Source organism: Ornithorhynchus anatinus, chromosome 2, assembly GCF_004115215.2.
Source record: "Ornithorhynchus anatinus isolate Pmale09 chromosome 2, mOrnAna1.pri.v4, whole genome shotgun sequence".
NCBI classification, from domain to species: Eukaryota; Metazoa; Chordata; class Mammalia; order Monotremata; family Ornithorhynchidae; genus Ornithorhynchus; species Ornithorhynchus anatinus.
The window spans coordinates 22,188,998-22,209,952 of NC_041729.1; the positions used below are offsets into that span (position 1 = coordinate 22,188,998).

At 49.8% G+C, this 20,955-nt stretch overlaps 1 protein-coding gene across 1 annotated transcript in view; it reads left to right on the forward strand.

Moving 5' to 3' along the window:
- Window positions 1-6,717: 6,717 nt before the first annotated feature.
- LRRC75B (leucine rich repeat containing 75B) overlaps window positions 6,718-20,955 on the forward strand; it is a 41,260-nt gene continuing 27,022 nt past the window's right edge. Inside the window, exon 1 of the mRNA XM_029047896.2 lies at window positions 6,718-7,495. Coding sequence (XP_028903729.1) covers window positions 6,749-7,495 — 747 coding nt within the window. The 5' untranslated portion in view covers window positions 6,718-6,748. The remainder of the gene's footprint in view (window positions 7,496-20,955) is intronic.

The following is a 20,955-nucleotide window of genomic DNA, read 5'->3' on the forward strand; positions in this document are numbered from 1 at the left end:
AAAACAAAGTTTTCCTCAGTAATTTTCCTCAATATTTTAGGGTGGTATTTGTATGCCTGGTCATTATTTGCATAAAAAACATTTATACAGGATTCTAAATATGTCTAGTATTTTAAAATGATTTTTCACTCATCATATCTGGCATCCCTTCCCACAGATGGGAGATATATGAATATGCTAGAACCCAGAAGGCTGTCAAGTATCAGCTGTTTACTAAGGGTTATAAATTGATTAGAGGATGCAATTCTACAGCAAAATTTTAGGTGGAGAGGGGAGTAAGATCAAATGGGTTACTCTTCTGATCATCGAATTAGAATCTCGCTCTGCGCATCAAGTTAAAAGAGGACAAACTTTAAAAGTATTTTCTATTTGCAATAAACATTTCCTTTCTGTTATGGTTACCAGTAAAAATTCACAAACACTTTCATCATTTTTATGAGAAATGTGAAGGGAGAAGTCATATTTTTGGACCCTGTCCCTTTCTTTTATGCCTCCCTAGGAATCTTGAAGTCGACAGAGAGCATTGCAGATTTTTCTCCCTCCCATTTCAGTCTTCCCCACCATCCCACTGCTGCCCTAGAAGTTTTTTAGAGAGAATGGCTCAGTGCGAACCATCATCGCTACTGCATGAACAGCTCCAGCACATGGTCTGCTGGCAGTAGAACATACCTTTTTCCTCTCAACTACTGGTGTCTGAACAATGCTCACCTGGAGTGGCAAGGAGCCAGAAAAGGGGTCCTACTGTATGTTCATGGAGTTGTGCAGAGGAGTTCATGAGACTCTTGCTCATAGATACTCAGATTCACAGATGCAGTCTCGCTGTCATCAGGGTCATCCTGAACAGAAGGAGGCTGCCGTGTCGCTAAAAACATTTGTCCTAAGTCTCTAAGCTACACAAAAATCAATCAATCAATCAAAATATTTATTGAGCACTTACTATATGCAGAGCACTGTACTAAATGCTTGGGAGAGTATAGCAGAAATGTTTCCTGTCCAAAATAAACTTACAGTCTAGAGGGGGAGACCCTCCCCCCTGCACCGCCCCATAGCACTTCTGTGTGTATATATCTGTAATTTTATTTATTTATATTGATGTCTACTTGTATTGATGTCTGTCTCACTCCCCCCCCCCCCCCCCCCCCCCCCCCCCCCCCCCCCGGCCTGGGAACTCGGTGTGGGAAGGGATTGTCTCTCTTTATTGCTCTATTGTACTTTCCCAAGCACTTAATACAGTGATCTGCACACAGTAAGTGCTCAATAAATACGACTGAATGAACGAAGGAATGAAAGTTGGCAGTTCTCAGCTCGGTTGCTTTGGAATGGCTACTTATGGGAAATTGCTAGGACACCTATGCTATCTGCCTTTTAATTTTATGACTTGGAGATCACTTTTCTGTTTAAGTGTTTAAATCCCAGAACAGTCATTTTCTAGCCTAAGCCTGGCTCAGAGAAAGCAAGTTGGGAAGGGTGAAGGAAGGGAGAAGGAAATGGGGAAAATGAGATTCCTCAGTAATGGTGGTCCCAGAGCTGAGGGCCTCTGGCTCTGAACAGTGATTGATTTTGGTGGGCTGGGAAGGTTAAAAAGCTTTCATCCCCATCACTAATCTGCTCCCAACAGGTGTCTGTTGACATTTACTGGCTGTTTTCTGTGAACTTTTCATCTCAGTTCAGTACTAGAACTATATCCCTGTGCCTTCCTTATGAAAAAAAACACACCAAAAAAAACAGTCCTGCTCTGTTCAGAATTTTTAGAAAGCTAGCACATCATTCCTTTTGCTTAGATAAACCCAAAGTAACCTTTCTTAAAATTCACAAAGGATGTTATTTTCTCAGATCAACAAAAGAAAATGAACCCCTTTTCATACACCAGGGGCTAGTACTTGGCTAATTTGCCCATTCTTATTCTTCCCTTTTTGGTGTTTGGGATTTTAAAACACCCTAAGGGTGTTTGGGATTTTTAAACACCCAGAGGGTGTTGGGATTTTTAAACACCCAGAGGGTGTTGGGATTTTAAAACACCCAAAGGGTGTTTGGGTTTTTTTAGATGGCATGTTTTTAGGGTTTTTTTTTTTTTTTGCAAAAAGGAATGGCTCTCCAAGGGAAGAAGGGTGGGGGGTGGTCAGAGAGAAGAGAGCTGCAAGGCTTTGAACAGCTGTTAGGTAGTGGCAGTGGTAAACTAGGAGCGATGCCAGCCGAGTCAGCCAATGCTTTCCACCATTTGAGAGTTGATATGGGGCCAAGGACAAAAATTTAGGTAGATTTATTTATTTTTTCTGGATGGTGGGGTAATGTGGTGTGTGCCAGGTTGCAGGACCCCTCCTGGGAATTGAAAGGTTAACAGTTTGAGCACCCCTTTTCCACACATACATCTATCCAGGTCCCTGTTTATTTCATGAAGTTCTTTTGCTATGCAGTAGAAAGGTATTTTTTGCTCTTTACTTAGCTTTAAGGTTCCAGCAGCTGTCAGTGACCTAAGTGTTAGTGATACAAGATGGTGGAATTTCAGCCGGCTTAGGGAAGAGCGTCCAGCTCACCCCATATGCCCTGAACAACCTCAGTCAATAGACGCCACTGTTCCCGGTCCGATGATCTCCCCAGGCCTGTTTGTAAAGTTGATGGTTCCAGGATGAAACTTTTTCAGGGAAACCTGGAAGAAGAAGTCCATCTCCATAGGCTGCTGAAGCCAAATCTTTTCTGTCACCTTTCCAGATCCCTTGCCAACCGTCAGAACTGTTCAATCTGTACCAAGGGAAATGTCAGGCTGAAAAGGTGCAAAATGGGGAAAGGCTCCATCTCCTCAGGGATTACAACGAGGATCCATCTAGGGGCATTGTTGCCTGCCTCACCGAAGTTGGCAGTAATGATATTTTCCCTGTTGGGAAGCCCAGGAAGGAGTTCAGCCTTCAGAGAAGTGGGACTAAAGGATCTCGTAGGAGCCAAATACAGTGGAAGCCAGCAATCAATCAATCATGGTCTTTATTGAGTGCTTACTGTGTGCAGAGCACTGTATTAAGTGCTTGGGAGAGTACAGAGTTGGTGGACACAGGCCCTGCCTGCAAGAAGCTTAGAGGGTACAGTTTTCCCAAGATGCTAAAACATTTTCATTCTCTTCTGTTTTTCTGGCCCAGGGCAGTCCCTTTTTTCCCCGTGATGTCCTTCTCTTCTGACTTTCAATGGCCTCAGTCCCACAGGCCCTACTCAAAGGTTCTGGGTTGGACAGATCTTTGGTTTATGCTCTTTCACCTCCAGGGAGGCAGCATTGGTTTAGTGGAAAGAACACGGGCTTGGGAGGACATGGGTTCTAATCCCGGCTCCATCACTTGCCTGCTGCGTGACCTTGGGCAAGTCACTTAACTTTTATGTGCCTCAGTCACCTCATCTGTATAATGGGGATTAAAACCGTGAGCCTCACGTGGGACAACCTGAGTACCTTGTATCTACCCAGAGCTTAGAGTAGTGCTTGGCACATAGTAAGCACTTGGCAAATACCATAATTATTATTATCGTTATTATCTTTGACGTAATGCAGTATTGGCCTAAAGAAGTTCAGCGTGTTCGGGAAGCAGCATGGTCTAGTGGAAAGAGCACGGGCCTGGGTTGCAAACCTGGCTCCACCGCTTGTCTGCTGTGTGATCCTGAGCAAGTCGTTTTACTTCTCTGGGCCCCAGTCCTTTCATCCGCAAAATGGGGATTGAAGTACCTTTTCCCCCACCTACTTAGATTGCTCTCTCCAAGTGGGACCTGGTTATCTTATATCTACCACAGCGCTTAGTACAGGGCTTGGCACATGATAACAATAAGAATAATATTAGTATTTGTTAAGCACGTACTCTATCAATACCACAATTATTATTACTGAGTTCTTACTTGGTTCACATGACTGTAATAAGCGCTTGGGAGAGTACCATAGAGTTCGACCATCAACCGATAAGCAGCGTGGTCTAGTGGGAAAAGAATGAGCTTGGGAGTCCGAGGATCTGGGTTCTAAACCCAGTTCTGCCACTCGTTGGCTAGGTGACTTTGGGCAAATCACTTCACTTCCTCGGTGCCCCAGTACTGTCCTCCGCAAAATGGGGATTCAATGCCTGTTCTCCCTCCTACTTAGACTGTGAGTTCCATGGGGCTTCTGATTTTCTTGCGTCTACCCCAGTGCTCAGGATAGTGCTTGGCACATAGTCAGTACCTAACAAATACTACAATCCTAAGCAGAGCCACTATTGCTTGACCCCAGTCCTCTGCATGGCCCTGGGACTGCTGGAGATTGCTCATTGCTCTGCTGCAGAGGGAAGGCTGTGCTGAGAATATGGTTATTGTCCTCAAATGCTCATCCACATGGGGCAGAAGGGGCACCGTCACAATGCTCTTGATCCCACTCTCGCCCCTGCCGTGGCAAAGTAAGCAGAAGGAGTGAGAGGAGAGAAAGAAGAAAGGCCCGGAAAGGAGTTAGCTGAGCCGGCTCTGAGCAGTTCTTCAGTAGCCCTGAGCTCAAAGTAAGCAAGGAGTCGCTCTGTGCCAATTAGAAGCAGCGCAGCGGTTGGAATTGTAGATCTTCCGCTCCTCCAGTTCTTCCTCTCCTCCCCAACCCCATTCCCTTACCAGGATTTTCCAGTAGGAACTTTGGAGCCAGTCTGCCCGCCACTGCCAAGAACTTAACTGCCACGTCATTTTTTTTGCCTGATCCATCGCTTTTAACCACTCTCGGCACCAATTCTGTGAGAGTTACGGGGCGGCGAAGGGTGTGGGGCGGGGCAGGAACCACCCCCTCCACCAGAGTTCCGGCTTGGGGGGAGGGGGTAGACGCATTGCTTTCACCCGTAACTATTGATCTGGGGTTGGATTCCCGGTCCCATTTTCTTCAGGTCTCCAATTATCATCAGTGGCATTTATTGAGTGCTTATTGCGTGCTGAGCATTGTACTAAGCACCCTAATGAGGCCTGAGATCTTTTGAATGAGTCTGAAAAGACCCCAAATCGGGTTTTTCTGACTCATTAGGTCTTCCTGCCTATCCCACTTGACCCCCCCCCCCCAAGTCTCCCCCCAGTAGCCCCTGCACTCAAAACGACAAGACGTTTCTTCTGTTAACTGTTGTCCTATTCGGTTATGACGGAGGCTCCGATTGTTAATGACAGACCAACCTCGGTCCAGCTGTGAAGATTCACTCAGTTGCAAAGGGACCTAGAACCCGCAGGAAGGAACTGATTCTAAGGCTAATGATTTGTGTAGTGCCACGCACACTCTCTCGTTCCCACTGGTTGTGCTCTCGCCGGGGCAGTGGGGACAACAGACTGGAAGGTGGGCAGGGACGCAGCACATTGCACTTTTGAAAAGAGAGATAAACAGAGTAAGAGAAAGCAAGAACAAAGAGGAGAGAGAAGAGGGAGAGAATGACGGGGGAGAAGGTAGGTCATTTTCATCCCGTTTGGGCTTCTTTCTAAGATCACCGCCCATCTCCTTTCCCCCATCTCTTTCTCTCTCCCTCACCCAACCCCTCCACCTCTGCTCCTCTCTTCTACGTGTTCAACAGACCGGAAAGCAGCGTGGCCTAATGGAAAGAGCCCAGTCCTGTGAGTCAGAGGTACCGGGTTCTAATCCTGACTCTGCCACTTGTCTGCCGTGTGACCTTGGGCAAGCGAGTTAACTTCTCTGTGCCTCCGTGACTTCACCTGCAAAATGGGAATTAAGATTGTGAGCCCAACGCGGAACACGGACCGTGTCTAACCCGGTTATCTTGTATCTACCCCAGTGCTCAGCCCAGTGCCTGACAGACTTAACAAATGCCATTAAAAAAAAAAAAAACAACCCGAGGGAATTATATTCTCCCCGAGATTGCTTCCCGACCCGGCCCCGATGCATTTCTGATGCGGCGGTATAGGTAAATTGCAGGCCCAGATACAATCATCTCCTCCATCTCTTCCTCCCTCCTCAGACTCACTGTCCTCTCTGATCTACCTCTTGCTCAGGGGCCGAACGCCAACCCAAGAAGCCAAGCCCGGCACCCGCTCGCCCCTCCGGAAACCACCTCTGCAGGCGCGGGGCAGCTGAGACGTGGTGGTCGGGGGCGGGGGGCAGCGAACCTCGGTGGGGAGGTGGAGGAGGGAAGAAATGGATAGGGCTCAGACGTCGGAGGGATGCCTCCGCTCCTCGGGCCCCAGATGGCAGCTCCGGCACCAGGCGTCTGGCACCACAGATCGGAGCGCGCCCGGCCTGAATCCAGACAGAGTTCCCAGCCCAGGAGACAGCCCCCCTCGCTCTCTAATTATTACCCAGTCTGCGTCTGCGATCTCTATTTCTCCGTCTCTCCGGTCCCCGCCGTCTCTTCCACTCGCTGGCTCGCCCAACGGCGCGCACGCACACGGGAGCCCCAGATGCAGGTGAACCCCACTTATCCCCCCCGAAACATGTTGAGCAAATCCTGCCCCAGTCCTTACCGGGGCCAAAAAAAAACCAAAACCAACCATTTATTCTTTAAAAGGAGGGAAAGAGAAGAGAAGGGAGGGGGAGAGAGTCAGGCCCCTACCCAAAGTGAATCCGGTACCTCGTCTGTGGTCGATGCATGGAAAATTGGCCTGAGGACGGGAAGCCATGGGAGGTGAGGGGGGGGGCGGGGAAGGAGGAGAGGGAGGGAGGGGAGAGAGAGCCCCTCCCCGGAGAGATCTCAGACATCCACACATACTAACGATGCTCACTCGAGCCTTGATTGGGTAGAGGAAGGCGACGGTCTCTCTCTCCTCTCTCTCTCTGGCTCTCATGCATACACACGGGCGCACACAACCCAGAGCCACACACCCAGACACACGCTGTCGGGGAAGCCCCGCCCGCAGCCGGCTCGGCCACAGCCCCCTTTTGTTCCTTCCTCGAAGCCGGGGGGGGGAAAGAGGAGAGGAGCGCGGCGCCGGCTCGTCCGCAGCCCGTTCCGAGTCGGAGAAAGGCCCGACCCGGGGGCGAGTCGGGGAAGATGCTGTGCGAGCCGCTCGGGGCCGGGGGAGGCAGCTCCCGGCCCTCCCAGCCCGCCGCTCCCGCCTCCGGCCCCCGCACCGGCCCGCACTGACACGGCCCGGCCCGGCCGGGGCGGGCCGGGATCGGGAAGGACCGGCCGGGACCCAGGCAGGATCAGCTAGCGGCCGGCACCAGACGGGACCGGCCGGGACCGGGCGGGACGGGCCGGCAGCAGGCGGGACCGGGCAGGAGCGGGCCCCCCTGTGCGCCATGGGGTCCCGGCTGAGCCGGCAGAGCAGCCTGGAGGAGGAGAGCATCCCCGGGGAGGAGTCGGGCCCCGGGCCCGGGAGGAAGGAGCCGCAGCGGAGGCCGGAGGCCGGAGGGGGGGACTTCCAGCTGGCCTCCCTGCTGCTGGGCTCCGAGAAGCTGCCCGGGGCGCTGAGGAAGAGCAGCCCGGCGCCCTACGTGCGCAGGGTGGGCTGGATCCGAGAGATCCAGGCCACCCTCCGCCAGCAGAAGAGGGACCACGCCGTGCACATCCTCCGGCTTCTCCGAAAGGCGAGCGGGGACGCCGGGCCGGGTCGGGGGGAGCACCGGGGATGGGGGGGGGGGGGGAACCGGGGGACCCGCCCCAGGCACCGACTGGAGGGCAGAAGGAGCGGACCCGGCGGGAGGGAGAGCGGGTCCTGGGCCACCCCGGAGAGGGGCAGGCGGGGCGTGGTCCCGGTCCGTGGGAGCCCAGCATCTCCCTTCTCGGGGAACTTGTCCCTGGGCGACCGGCCGGCCGGGCATCTCTGCTCCGTGGGGGTGGGGGTGTTTGTGCGTCCGGGCATCTCTGGGGGTGGGGGGGTGGGGAGTGTGTTTGTGCTTCTGGGAATCTCTGCTGTGGGTGTTTGTATGTCCGGGTATCTCTGCCGTGGGGGTGTGTGTTTGTAAGGCCGGGCATCTCTGGTGAGTGTGTGTTTCTGTGTCCGGTCATCTCTGGTGTGGGTGTGTGTGTTTGTGCGTCCGGGCATCTCGGGTGTATGTGTGTGTGCGCTTGTGTTTCCGGGCATCTCTGGTGTGTGAGTGTGTTTGGGCGTCCGGGCATCCCCGCTGTGTGTCTGTGTGTTGCTGTCCCCGGGCATCTCGGGTGTGTGTGTGTTTGCGCGTCCAGGCATCCCTGCTGTGTGTGTGTGTGCATGTTTGTGCGTCCGAGCATCCCTGCTGTGTGTGTGTGTGTGTTGTGTGTGGGGAGGGATTGGGGGGCGAGCGCTGTTTGCACCGTGCGCACGGGTTGCGGATGTGTGTATTAATGGGGTGCGGTATGTGTGCGTGTGTGCTGTGTGTGTGTGTTCAGACGCCGTGTTTGCGTTATGTGTGCGTTTGGATAGGGGTGCGCGCACCCCGTTGGGGAAGGGCCTGAGCTGGGTCCCGGCGGGGAGCGGGATGCGGGAAGCTGCGGGGGAGAGGAGCAGACTGTGGTCGGGGCAGCAGGACCGGTTGTCCAGGCCGGGCAGGGCGGCGAGGATGCGGGGTCGTGGGTCGGCCTTGCCCGGGGGGTCCCCTCCTGGAAATTCCCCACCCATCCCAGTCCTCCCCGGGCCCAGGGTCCAGCCCCGCTTCCCCCGCCCGCACCCCGGGTCGTGGCCTAGGGGAACCCACCAACCCCCCGACGGCAGCTGGCCAGAGCTTCGTCCCCACAGACGCAACCGGGTCCCCAGGCCGGGGGACATCTGGTCCGGCGGGCCTGCAGCCTGCCGTACAGCCAGCCAGGTCGACGCACGGTGGAGAAAGCTCTGTGGGGACCCCGCAGCTCAGATTTCATTTTGGGGTGTAACCGGATCATCTCCGCCCATTCCTTCCCTCCCCCCCCTCCCCCGGCAGTACATAATAATACTTATCATGATAGTATTTGTTAAGCGCTTACTATGTGCCGAGCTCTTTTCTAGGCCCCGGGGTAGATACGAGGTAATCAGGTGGTCCCACGTGGGCCTCACGGTCTTAATCCCCATTCTGCAGATGAGGAAACGAGGCACGGAGAGGTGAAGTGACTTGCCCAAGGTCAGCCAGCAGACAGGTGGCGGAGCCGGGATTGGAACCCGCGTCCTCTGACTCCCCAGCCCGTGCCCCTGCCAGTAGGTCACGTTATAGACAGTGAAAGAGTCAAGGGGCATCCCTTGCCCCTGGGTGGAAACTGAGACCAGGAGCAAAACCGCCAGTAAATCACCCTTTTTGTGGGAACCAGCCACAGAATCACCCTGACCCTCTCAGTGCTTCATGAAGGCCATCCGCAAACAACCCAGAATTGGACAGCGTTTCCACTGTATTTCCATCCGGGGGCTGGTGGGAGCATAAAGCCTCCTGACCCCTTGAGAATTCCGTCCTTTCTGTGGTACCTGCAGAGGCATAACGTGCTTCAGAAATAACGCTCTAATGTGCACTCGCCAGGATTGGGTCTACCCACTGAAGCTGGGAAGTGTTAGAATCACGACAGACAAAAGGAGACACTTTCACCCAGCGGGTTATCAGCATATGGAATTCATTACTACAGGAAGTCAGCGCGGGCAGAGAATATTAATAGGTTCAAGAAGGGGCCGGATGAAGTCGGAGGACCACAGTGGGTTACTCATCGGAAGCGTCAGGGATGATCGTGAGGAAAGATTGGGATTTAGAAGATTCAAGAAGGTTCTAAGTGGATCCGACAGGGCCCAGAAGGGACAGCGTGGTCTAGGGGACAAGGACAAGAGGCTGGAGTTGGGACCAGCCCCGCAGCTTGAATTACCGTGGAATCTCGGGCAATCTCCCTTGACTTCGGTTTCCTTACCTAAAGGACCGGAATAACAGTCCATGATTCTACTCTTGCATGTATACGCATAGCGCTGTGGCGAGGACGAAGCGAGATCACTGATGTGATGTGTGCAAAGATTTATAAAGCACTAAACAAATGTAACCTATTCTTATTATTTACTTGAGGGGAAAGGTTAGAGACGGTAGACAATGGATGTTTTCTCTGAGTCTTTAGGGGGTTGGATCCAGGCAGAATCCTTAGGGAAAAGAAAAGGGAGGCAGAGAACAGTCCACAGACCTGCTTCCATCAGTTTGCCACCAATTCCTATAATTGAACAATGCTTAGTACAGTGCTCTGCATATAGCAAGCACTCAATAAATACTATCGAATGAATGCGTGAACACACCCAGCTAAACTGAACCCTGCAGAAATAGATTACTGAACTGGAGGGATCACTAGTCTGATTTAGTTTGGTATTGCTCATCATCATAATAATAATAATGTTGGTATTCGTTAAGCGCTTACTATGTGCAGAGCACTGTTCTAAGCGCTGGGGTAGATACAGGGTAATCAGGTTGTCCCACGTGAGGTTCACAGTCTTAAACCCCATTTCACAGATGAGGTAACTGAGGCACAGAGACGTGAAGTGACTTGCGCATAGTCACACAGCTGCCAAGTGGCAGAGCCGGGATTCGAACCCATGACCTCTGCCTCCCGAGCCCGTGCTCTTTCCACTGAGCCACGCCGCTTCTCTACGTTCTTATGTATCTTCTGAGAAGCAACGCGCCCAAGTGAAAAGAGCACTGGCCTGGGAGTCAGAGGACCTGGGCTCTAATCCTGGCTCTGCCACTTACCTGCTGTGTGACCTTGAGCAAGCCACTTCACTGTGCCTCAGTTCCCTCATCTGCAAAATGGGGATTTAATACCCGTTCTTCCTCCTCCTTGTTCTGTGAGCCCTAGGTGGGCCCTGACGACCTTGTATCTACCCCAACACTTAGTAAAGTGCTTGATGCATAGCAAGTGCTTGACGAGAGGCAGCGTGGCTTAATAGGTAGAGCATGGGCCTGGGATTCAGAAGGACCTGGGTTCTAATCCTGGCTCCACCACATGTCTGGGGTGTGACCTTGGGCAAGGAACTTAAATTCTCTGGGTCTCAGTTACCTCATCTGTAAAATGGAGAGATAAAGAGTCTGAGCCCCAGGGGCTATGTCCACTCTAATTAACTTGCATCTACCCCAGAGTTTAGAATAGTGCTTAGCACATAGTGCCATGATAGTTAATTATTAACCTTGTCGCTTTGAAAAAACAATGGCAGTTGGCAGTACTACCCCAGTATATTGAGCAAATTGAATTTCCCCTCCTCTTTTCACGTTATGCTGCTGTTAATTTCAGCCAGTGCTTCTGATAGGGGAGAACTCTAATCCCTTTTCCATTTCATCTGCATGGAATAGTCATCCTTGACTTGCTATTACATTGTATTTCCATTCCTTGGTTATTTTTTGTTTTTCATGCTTGAACTGTTGGGCTTTACAGCTCTCAGAGTTATGGCTGCCTTTGGAGCAATCCCATGACAAAGTCACGGAGACACAGTCACGGAGACATAAGGAAGGAAAGGACAAGATAACAAAAGCAACCATGGGACGGGCAACCAAAATGATCAGGGACGTGGAGCAGCTTCCGAAGGAGGATAAACTGAAGGAATTAGGATTCTCCCCAGTCTGGAATAACAAAGACCGAAAAGGGACATAGCTGAAGTTCGCAAAAATCACGAGGTTGGGTGGGCAGGGCAAGCAAAATTGTTATTCGTCACATCCCGCACCAATAGGATAGCGGGCACTCTCGGAAACCTGAAGGTGGAAGGCTCCAAAGAAAAGGAGATCATTTTTTCACACAGCAGGTGGTAAACATATGGAATTTGCTACCACAGGAAGTTGTGCAGTCTGAAAATATCAGCTGGTTGAGGAGGCTTGGGGATGAATTCATGGATGGGCAGGCAGAATGAAGTTACTAGATAATGGGCTTGGCGCTGAAATTCTTGTACGCACCTCGCATTGTTCTGCTCCCCCCCACCCGCCCGCCAACCTGCCTATATGCCTGTTGCAAACGGGATCACTGGGGACACAGCAGGAAAGGACCAGAGACTAACTACGCTGTGCAACACCCCAACACTGTAGTCCCTTCCTCCACGCAGGTTCTCGTTTACAAAGTCTTTGTGACTGGGCCTAGAATTGTCCATCACATAAGATGGGAGACTCCATCGTCCTCACTATGGGAAGAACTAAGGATGCCAAGCGAAACGTCGGGAATGCCGGGTGAACACCACCGAGGTGGCTATCAGGGAGAACAAACATCAAACTGCTCCTCCAAGGGCCCTTCGGCCACTGCTGGAGAAAATTACTGGCTAGAAGGACTACTGGTAGAATTCCCAACAGTGGAATTTCTTACGTCCTAACAAATTTCCTTGTAAGCTGTGGGCATGCCACTAGACCTACAGTCCTCTCTTCTGTAACACCGTAGTTATGTCCCGGAAGAGCCTCGTCAATCAATCAGTCAATCGATCCGTCATTTTTATGGATTGATGATGTTCCTCATGTTACGGAACAGTCGCGTTAGAGTCACGTTGATTCAACGGGAATTAATTAAGGGATAAATGGTTCCAAGAAACCACTGCTGACATTTTTGGTTACGAACTCCAATAATATTGCTGCGTTAACCACTATTAGAATGCTTCGATCCTTGCCACCCATTGTTAATTTATTGTATTAAATTCTGTAAAGTTGCAAAACCACAAAGAAACACAGAGCCCTCAGTCAGTGCACCGAGGCTGAGGCTTAGAAGTGAGGCGGCATCACCCTTTGGCAGACGCCACATGCACACTTACAACCTTTTCTTCTTCCACTTCCTACTTGCATCAATTTAAGGATTACGTTACACCAGAACATACTTTTGTTGTGGGAAGAAACATTCCCTAATATTTCCATTGTGAAGTATCCAAATCACGTAACAGAAACGTCTGAATTGAGGGTGGCGTGCCTGTGGTCAGAATAGAAATGCCCAGAGTCTTCTCTCCAGGGGCCTATTACCTTCAGAAGCCTATAGAAAATCCCGCCCGCTAAAGAGGGATTTTGAAAGCCGGCTATTTGAGACATGATCAAGAACGCCGACTGAGTCTCTTGGCAGCTATCAGAGGTCCCCTCGATCTCCTACTACATCCTGAAGGTCTGGGCTAGGGGAACGAGTTGCTGAGTAATTCCAAGATCCTTTGAATACAGTCAACCTCCTCAAGCCTTCCCTCCCTCCCAGCACAAAGTTCCGTAATGATTTAACGTGACCTGATGGTGCTCTTCAAGCATTTTTCACATTTGCTAAAGAATAACTCTCTTTGGCTGTGAAAACAGCAGGGCCGAGCAAATGACTTCAAGAGCCTGGAAATGAATCACTGTCAAAGAATAAACCCAAGCAAAGGGACAGTTTGTATGTTCTGCTGAAGAGCGGGGTGGAGGAAGACGGGGGTTAGCCAACACCGAAGGCTTGACCTGAAATTCTGAATTTTCACATGGTCATAAAATCCCGAGACTTAAAGGGACAGGAAGCGTTCTTAGATCTGGGGTGGCCATTCACTTGGTTTTGTAGCGGACTGTCTGTTTTTCAGCCTGCCTGTTCCCTCTCTGGTTCCAAAATTCAACCAACCGCTTTTTCTGAACATTTTTCAAATTTTCAACTCTGAGCCTCCCTCCACCGTTGCCCTCTCCTCTGAGTTTCAACTGCTCAGATGCTGCACCAAACCTCTCTCTGACCAGGGAACAATAATAATAATAATAATGTTGGTATTTGTTAAGCGCTTACTATGTGCTGAGCACTGTTCTAAGCACTGGGGTAGATACAGGGGAATCAGGTTGTCCCATGTGGGGCTCACACTTTTAATCCCCATTTTACAGATGAGGTCACTGAGGCACAGAGAAGTTAAGCGATTTGCCCAAAGTCACACAGCTGACAAGTGGCGGAGCCGGGATCAGAACCCGTGATCTCTGACTCCTAATCCCGTGCCATTTCCACTGAGCCACGGGAACACATAGATGTTGGAGGAATTGAGGGGTTCAGGGCTGCACTGGGAAAAGCACTCTATTATCACGGGAAGTCTCTGGTCTTCCCCACGATGGTGCTTCCACCAGCGACACGTTGCCCTGCAGGTCTGGCGGCATGTGACATCACTTGCCTCTCCTTGTCCCTCAGTGACCATCCCCTGCACCCCGCCTCCAGGCAGGACTGTCGCCTGATCAATGCCGAAAGGAACAGAATCTCACCCTTTTTAACCTCGTGGGAAGGATGATCCCTTGCTTCCTTGGTTCACCCAGCCTGCATTGATTCTAAACCCCCGGTTCAGGCCTGTGGCCAGCTTGCCCTCTTCAGCCCCCTTTATGACCACCGAAAACCAGTCCAGGCCCCCCCCTCCTCTAAGGCAGCCACAGGGTAGAGTGAACCCCCTGAGTCCACCTCAGTCCAGACCTGCACCCCCCAGGGCTCAGAGGCTGGGTCTCTGGTGACAAGGAAGTTGGGTGGGTTTGAGACAAACATTCTTTCCCATGGTCCGGGTTGGAGTCTAGTCCCGGTTCTGACCTTGACTGGGTCAGTAATCTTGGGCAAATCACCTCCTGCCTCTGACCTACATTTTCAGCCCCGGGGGGCTGCTAAACAGCCATATTTGGTCAATGTTTAACATCCTAGGGTAGGGTATTGAAATTCAGGGCTACATCTAGTTTCTTTTTTATCCGCAGCCTCATTCCTCATCCTGGTCCGGTTCCCTGCTCTTTTCTCACATCCTTGGGCTCTAGGGCCACATTCCTAGCCCATCCTCTCCCCCAAACCTCTCTTCTTTTCATCTGCAACTGTACAGTTGCTCTGCCCTCCCCTCAATCTCCCTGCAGCCAAGCAGGGCTCCCCAGGGAACCCTCAGCTCGGGGGCTGCGGGAGTAAATCTATCTGCAGCCCAAATCCATCCCGAACTGAGCATGCCCGGTTTAGACAGCAGCTGGGGAAAGGAGGGCAGGGGAACCCGACTGCCCTGCCTAGTAGCGGGCCCAGGTGAATAATTTATCAATGGTGTTAGTATTCTGATTCTGAAAAGCGGGGAGCCTCTATTTAGGGGGCCGCTAACAATCTAGCAATCTCTAAAGCACCTTTATAATAGGAAAAGAAATCACGTCTCTCTGGTTGTTCAGCAATCACCCTGTCATTAAAGCCTGGCTGCTGAGGGAGACTCCAGCAGGAAAGAAGCACGTCAGAGGCAGAGGGAAAGTCCGATCCGTGTTGGGATCACATATACAGTTGTGCTTCATATTTGCCAGTGCCATCATTCATTCATTCAATAGTATTTATTGGGCGCTTACTAGGTGCAGAGCACCGTACTAAGCGCTTGGAAAGTACAATTCGGCAACAGATAGAGACAATCCCTGCCCAATAACGGGCTCACAGTCTAAATGGGGGAGCATCATGGGGTTGTGTGTGGGTGCCGAGAGCTATGTGGTGATGATGATGATGGTTTTTGTTAAGCGCTTTCTATGTGCCAAGCACTGTTCTAAGCACTGGAGTAGATACAAGCCATTCACGTTGGACACAGTCCCTGTCCCACATGGGGCTCGTGGTCTTAATCCTCATTTTACAGATGAGGCACAGAGAAATGAAGTGACTTGTCCGGGTCACACAGGAGACAAGGGGTGGATCGGAACCCGTGACCTTTGGACTCCCAGGCCCATGCGCTATCCACTAGGCCTCACACATGGTTCATACCCTTAGCCTGTCCTTTGTTGTGCTGTCATGTTTGCTGTTTGCAGCTCTTGTTGCTGTTTTTGCTTTTATGTCTTTGTCTCACAATCCTCTCGCAGCATCTGTTCAATAAGAGCCGCTCCTTTCTTGTTTGCAGTGTGCCATGATGGTCTGTCTGTTACAGTTGTCTCCCAGCTACCAGCTGTGATGCCATATTGTCTGAAGATGCAGTTTCCTGAGACCTTAAAATATTCCCTCTGTCCTCCATGCTTTCGGGTGCCCCATTCCAGCTCACCACCCGGCAATTTTGCGAATATCCTACGGTGACTCTTTCTCCTTCGTGTCCCATCCGGGGAAGTTGCGTTGAGGGGAGCGGAGCTTTGAGGCAATAATTCTAACTTCATTCTGGTTCTCCGTTGTTTGCGATGCTGACTTTCCATTCAATGTTCAGCATGATCCAGAAGTGGCGTTGATGGAAGTGTTCAAGTTGTTAGTTGTGACATTTGTTGGGAGTCTGTGTCAGACAGATGGAAAGCCTGAGGTCCAGAAAGGTAGTGACATGTACAGGTACATGTACAGTGACACGTACATCGGGGACAGAGCCGAGAGTAGAAGCCAGGTCTCCTGGCCCTCAGCCCAGAGCGTTCTTTCGGTTAACTAGATCCCATCCGACTAAGGATTTAGCAGCTTAAATTCCCCACCTGGTGGATTGCGAATATGTTGAGACAGTTCATTTTGTTCCACTGCTATTCAGTTTCTCCTACTGATACATGGGGCGGTTCCCTCCTGCTGGATTTACAGACATCTATGAGAATTCATGAGATTCACTCTAACAGTTTTCAGATGTTTGGAAGTAGTCAAGTCTTTTCGATGAGGTGGAACCGTTAAAATTGTAAGACATATTTCTGAGCATGATCCCTGTTATAGTCTCATTTTGGGGTGGATTTACTGATGACTTTGCTAGGCTAGAGGCTATGAGGCACAGATGTCTTTCCTTGGGAAAGTAAAATGGATGTGATTCTTGTACTCTTCACTCAGTTTATTGAGCTAAATTTCTAAAATTGAGACCATTGGATCTTCCCTAATTTCCAAGTGAATGTCTAGATGAATTGTGACCGTTTTATTTTGAACAATTAGCTAAGGAACAGAATGACCCCCTCCAGCAGTAACCAGCGGGGTGCCCTGGTCCTGTGTCGCGTGAATCTCTGTCCCCTTCATTTTGGTGTTCAGGCTGTGAACCCTTGAGTGGGATTCCTAGTCTTGGGTCAAAGAAATGGTGGCCAAGGGGCTAGAATTACATAAGCAATGCCATTACTGGGCCAAGACAATGGTCCATCCAGCCCAGTGTTCTGTCACAGGCAGTGTGACAACAGGAAGCTTAGAACCCCTAACTGTGTGATGGTTCTCCTCCTCGACATCCATTCTCATGGTTAGGGGTGTACTCCTAACCCTTGAAGTTTTTTTTAACTATAGCCCTTTCTTATTTTTCAAAGGGCTTTCACATTACTTATCTTATTTCTGTCCTCATGACATCCCTGTGAGGTAGGGAAAGGCTGGGCAGGTGTCATCCTCATTTCACAGTTCAGGAAACGGGAGAAAATACCTGTTCTCCCTCCTGCTTAGATGGTGAATTTCAGGTAGGGCAGCGACTATGTCACATCTGCTTACATTTTATCTATTCCAGTGCTTAGCACAGTGCTTGGCACATAATGAATGCTTAACAAGTACCACAATTATTATTATCGAGGCACAGCGGTTAGGTGACTTGCCCAAAGTCACACAGCAGGCCAGTCGGTGGTAGAGCTGGGACTAGAACCCAGAACCTCCAACTCCCAGACCCTTGCTCTTTCCACTACAACCTGCTGCCTCCATCCTTTTAGAAACCATAATGGAGCTCATCCACAAATTCATCCAAACCCTGTGATTCATTAGTTGACTGGCCACTTGTTTCTGTTTGGCCTGGACTGTTCTGGATTTTTGGAGCTTACCCTGAGAAAAATATGCTCTTGTCCCAGAATTGGAAGTCTCCTAGCCAAACTGGGCAAGCTCCTTTCCATCATTCCTCAATTGTTCTTGTTAATTTTAAAAACCGTATTTGGATTTCACCCAGGCTGTAGCATGCTTCAGACAGGCTCAGGTTGGATCCTACTTCAGCTTGTTATGGGCTGGGAACGGGTCTGCTAATTCTGTTGCATTGTAATAATAATAATAATGTTGGTATTTGTTAAGCGCTTACTATGTGCGGAGCACTGTTCTAAGCGCTGGGGGAGATACAAGGTCATCAGGTTGCCCCATGTGAGGCTCACGGTCTTCATCCCCATTTTACAGATGAGGTCACTGAGGCCCAGAGAAGTTAAATGACTTGCCCACGGTCACACAGCTGCCAAGTGGCAGAGCCGGGATTCGAACCCCTGACCTCTGACTCCGAAGCCCGGGCTCTTTCCACTGAGCCACGCCGCTTCTCCAAGAGCACTTGTACTCTCCCAAGTGCTTAGTACAGTGCTCTGCACATAGTTAGTGCTCAATAAATACCATTGATTGAGCAGTATAGATACAGTTGAATGTTGGGTGACTCCAAACCCACATCTTTCCTTCACACACACACACGAGTCCCTGTAAGAAAATCAAAAGATGTGGAAGCTTAAGAAAGTGACTTAAGTCTATTTTCAAGAAAAATAATACGGTCAGTCTATTGTTTGGTAATTTCACTTGACCTCTTCTTTGCAGACAATCTCTGCGGGATTTTCCTTCCTGCCTGTGAAATAATCAGTACCACTTGCCCCTTTCTAATCACAGTCCCTTAATTAAACTCATCTTGTTCAACACCAGAATCTGCTTTTCCTTTAAAGACTGCTGTGGCTCTTTGTTCGGACGAGGGGGCACTGAAATCTTTTCTGGTTTTCGATTAAAATCTAGTCCTTGTGTGTTCATTTCTTTCTAAATAAAGTAATCGTATTTTCAGGAGCTCAATGTAGGGAAGGGGTGGCCTTAGGGAGGGTCTTCAAGAGACAAAAGATCAGAAAGGTAGACAGAAGAATATATAGTTGTCCTTCGTATTCAAAGAAGACCCCATGGGCAGGGAGTTCATCGTTGAATTCAAGTTTGTGTCTGAAAAGGTCAACACGGGGTCCATAGTCCCGGCTATATTGGGCACAGAAAAAGTCTGCCCTTTGTACTTATGTATTTATGTTGAGAAGCAGCATAGCTCAGTGGAAAGAACATGGGCCTGGGAGTCAGAAGACATGGGTTTTAATCCTGGCTCGGCCACTTATCTGCTTTGTGACCTTGGGCAAGCAACTTCACTTCTCTGTGCCTCAGTTTTACCTCATCTGTAAAAATGGGGATTAAGATTGTGAGCCCCATGTGGAACAACCTGATTACCTTGTAACTACCCCTGCACTTAGGACAACACTTTGCACATAGTAAAAGCTTAACAAATACCATAATAATTATTATTATTAATAATGTTTGTAGTGCCTGCTGCTCTTTTCTCTTTTGCCACCTGTCTGTCTTTCCATATGAAGCTCTTTCAAGTCATACTTGGTCACTATGAAAAGTTTGAAAAGAGCGATTGTTTTTACATGTCCAGAAATCAGAACCAGAGTTACAACCGTAAAGAGAAATGGGGAGTGACAGGGGGAGAGAGGGAAAGACCAAGGCAGAGAGAGAAGGGGGAAAAAAAAAGATTGAGACAGAGAGAAAAAGACGTTGTCGGAGGCAAAGAGCGAAGGAGGGGAGAGAGGTGGACCAAGGGATCAGGACCCAGTGCCCACACACACAGCCACACGTGGGATGACCCAGACGCTGCTGCTCCACAACCGCGGCTTTTAATGCCATAGCTGCAGCTGCAGAGGCTCTGGGCCGTGTGCTGGAGATTCTGATGTAGCCAATTCACCCCCATTACCAGGCAGGAAATGGTGCAGGGGAGGCTAAGGCAGCCATGGAGATGATGATGATGATGATGGAAGAGGAGGGGAAGGAAGAGGAGGAGGAGGGGGTGAAAGAGGAGGAGGAAGCTGAGTAACATTTCCCCCACTGACATCAATCAGTTAGCCAATGGTATTTATTGAGCACTGACTACGTGCAGAGCACTGTACTAAGCGCACGAGAGAGCAGAATACAACAGAATTAGCAGACGTTCTCAGCAGCGTGACGTAGTGGATAGAGTATGGGCCTGGGAATCAGAAGATCATGGAGTCTAATCCTGCCACTTCTCTGCTGTGTGACCTTGGGCGAGTCACTTTGCTTCTCTGTGCCTCGTTACCTCATCTGTAAAATGGGGATTGAGACTCGGAGTCCCATGTGGAACAGGGATTGCGTCCAGCTTGAGTACCTGGTATCTGTGTTCAGTGCTCCGCACACAGTAAGCACTCAATAAATATCGATAGACTGTAGACTAGACCCTCTAGACTGTAAGCTCCTCTCCCTAGAACATAAGCTCCTTGTGGGCAGGGAATGAGTCCACCAACTCTATTATATTGTATTCTCCAAAGCGCTTAGTACAAGGCTCTGCACACAGTAACCGCTCTGCAATATAATTGATGATTGATTGACGGCAAGCGCTTAACAAATACCATTATAATTACATCCTTCCTTTGTTTCTCACAGTGGTGGGAACTCCGAGGGAACAAGCAGGGGACAAGATGATCTAGATGTTCTTAGAGAAGATGATTAGTCTCAGAATCGTTGTTGACCAGAGGGAGGAGCCACGGGGAAGCAGACACTGTGAAAGTTTTCTGCCCTTACCAAATAGCCGTGTGGAGTCCCCTGCTCCTTGCTGCAGCAGTCTTGTCACCATCATCATATATGTCATCAGTGGTATTTATTGAGCACTTACTGTGTGCAGAACATTGCACTAAGCACTTGGGAGAATCATCCCAGAAATCACCCGGCTCCATGTTTCTTTGATAAACAGGGCTTTCTTTAACTTCAGAACTTCCCTGTTGCTCATCATCATCAGTTCCGGTATTAATCGAACATCTGCTGTGTGCAGAGCACTAGACTAGACATTTGGGAGCCTATAATAAAAATAGAAGACTCAGTCCCCGTCTCTGAGGAGCTGACGATCTAAATGGGATCAATGTTCACGCATTTTCTTTCTAATTCCCATGTGGAATTTGCAGCTGTTTTAACTCTTGGGCAGAATCTAAACTTGAGTTTGCAAGGTAGGTTTAGAAGAAGCTAATAATAATAACTTTGGTATTTGTTAAGCGCTTACTATGTGCCAAATACAGTACTACATGATTCTTAAAGGGCCTTGGAAGGCAAAAATAGCACTTAAAAAATTGGTATTTTTTAAGCGCTATGTGCCAGGCTCTGGGGTAGATACAAGATAATCAGACTGGACACAGTCCCTGTCCTATGTAGGGATCACAGTCTCAGTGGGAGGAAGGAGGATTCAAACCCCATTTTAAAGATGAGGAAACTGAGACTCAGAGAAGTAAGGTGACTTGCTTAAGTTCACACACCAGACAAGTGGTGGATT